Here is a 2313-nt window from a genome sequence, read left to right on the forward strand (position 1 = left end):
ATGTGTGAACATGATTGCACATGATAGCTGGAAATGGGCCTCTATACACCTTTGTAGATATTGCACCAAAAACCAGACATTTGCAGCTAGAATAGTCATTTACCACATTAGCAATGTATAGAGTGTATTTCTTTAAAGTTAAGACTAGTTTAAAGTTATCTTAATTTAAAAGTACAGTGCTTTTCCTTCAAAAATAAGGAAATTTCAATGTGACCCCAAACTTTTGAACGGTAGTGTATATGGAAACCATGGATGTTTTTAGTTCTACTTCACAGTTATGCACTGTATTGCAGTTGTCTATCAAATAAAACCCAAATAAAATGCATTGTGAGGGTGAGGGTGTAGCATCACCTAATAAGAAAGGTTTAAGGGACATGAATGTTTTTGCATTTGCTTTGTTTAATATCTTAAGTAGTTATTAATACAATATTACAGTCGTTAACTGTCAGGTGATATTATATGCCATAATAGGGCTTGCATTTTAAAATAACAAGTTACTTTAGTTAGTTTTATTTACGAGGAAATGAATTTGCCCTTTAGATGGCAGCAATGATCCACAGCAAACTTCACTAAATGAATACAAGTGCATTTTGATTTTAGAGCAATTTATTTATCAGAGAAGCAGATACAAAAGCTGATTTCATTTTGATTAGAATTAGAGAGAAATATAGATCAAGACAATTTAAGGTTCCTCTTTATGTCATGGTGGCTGATTTTAACAAGGTATAATTGTGAACTTAATTAGCTGCCTTGTTGCCACAAGGAGGAGCTTTTGTGGACTCAGCGGGACGTGGAATCTGAGGAAAGATAGCAGTGACAAAAATGAATAAACATGGATGAAGTAGAACAGGATCAATATTGAAAAAGAAAACAAGGTCAAATGAGTTGTTATACCTGAGTGTCCAGAGCAGGCCTTCCTGAATTTTCAGATTTCACAGTCTGACGCTGGAGATAAACAGAGCAACATTTTAACCCCTTTAAGGCCAAATATATCTGACAGACATTTAGACATTCATAACTTCTCACCCTGAATCTCCGAAGTGGATCTGGCTGAACCGGCGGCTGAACCTGAGACTGAACCTGAGGCTGAACCTGAGGCTGAGCAAGAGGCTGAAAAAGAGGCTGGAAGGGAGGCTGTTGCTGCATTGCACCCACCGCCATTCCCTAAAAGAAAAACAGAAAGTCTTAATCATTCTTGGGATTAATGCATGAATAATCCATGATCTTAGAGAGAAACTGATGTTTACCATTGGAAATTGCTGTGGAGGGTTCATTTGTGGCATTTGGGGAGCACCCATCATAGGAAGCTGGTACTAAACAAGAAATACAAAAAAAATAAGAACTTTGAAAGCCTTAAACAGTACAGGGTGAGTTTTGTGCTATTGACGTGACTGCTAACCGGATTGATTGCGGCTGGGAACATGTTAGGGATAGGAGCTCGAACAGCCAAGGCGGCAGGAAGTCCAGGAACTAACTGTAAAAAGAAAATAAAAAGTATTTCCATGTGTTCCATGTAACTGTATTCAAGTAACAACAGATAGACCTTTGTACTAACTTGAGCAAACTGGGGCTGTCCAACTAAACCCATTCCACCACCAACCATCAGAGGTGGGTTCAAACCTCCACCCATCATCCCATTAAGCATCCCGGCATTCATGGCTGCTAACAGTCTTGCAGTCTGCAGAAAGCACAGGTTTTTGTTTTTTAATTATCTCTGTTATTTCAAAACACTCTTGAATTTACAGTGAGGTGAGGGTGCTCACCTTTCCCCCATTGACCTACAGGAAATAAAAAGATAAGATTTTACATGATAATGAAATGGAATGATAGCGGAACTAAACAGACTGGTGCAAACAAACCATACTTACACTGGAGATAACTGCCACAACCACAGTGAAGAGAAGAAGCTTCATTTTTTTGCACAGTGAAATCTGCAAAATACACTCTTGCTTCAGGTTTTGAAAGAAGACTGTAACTTTTGGCTTTGAGAGCACCTTTTTATACCTCCCAGACATTACTATGAACCAATTAGAGCACAGAAAACTGACATTTTTGCACTGTGTTTGTCACAAGTGTGTCATGGAAACTGGTGAAATGACATATTCATCATGCAAATCTTTAAGGAATGGTAAAAGTCACAAGTTACATTTTTTAAGCTTCTTCTTTGGTCACTATTCTTCTCCATACAGGTGAATGACCACAAAAAGATGACGGCGTGATTCAGTGTCTCAACGTGGAGCTTTAGAGGTTTGTGGATCCCACTGACTTATAAACCAGTAAGAACCATTTAAATGATGAGGATTGTGGCTACAG

At 38.2% G+C, this 2313-nt stretch overlaps 1 protein-coding gene across 1 annotated transcript; it reads right to left on the bottom strand.

Moving 5' to 3' along the window:
- Window positions 1-498: 498 nt before the first annotated feature.
- Window positions 499-1993, bottom strand: LOC107097698 (cell division protein ZipA-like). Its single transcript, XM_015394950.1, has 8 exons — window positions 1869-1993; window positions 1764-1778; window positions 1556-1678; window positions 1400-1474; window positions 1248-1313; window positions 1027-1164; window positions 895-945; window positions 499-797 (listed from the first exon to the last, which is right to left on the bottom strand). Exons 1-8 carry the CDS (start codon window positions 1911-1913, stop codon window positions 738-740), a joined length of 573 nt encoding a protein of 190 aa, XP_015250436.1. The 5' UTR covers window positions 1914-1993; the 3' UTR covers window positions 499-737.
- Window positions 1994-2313: the final 320 nt, after the last annotated feature.

This window comes from Cyprinodon variegatus, unplaced genomic scaffold, assembly GCF_000732505.1.
Source record: "Cyprinodon variegatus isolate N-32 unplaced genomic scaffold, C_variegatus-1.0 Scaffold715, whole genome shotgun sequence".
Taxonomy (NCBI): domain Eukaryota; kingdom Metazoa; phylum Chordata; class Actinopteri; order Cyprinodontiformes; family Cyprinodontidae; genus Cyprinodon; species Cyprinodon variegatus.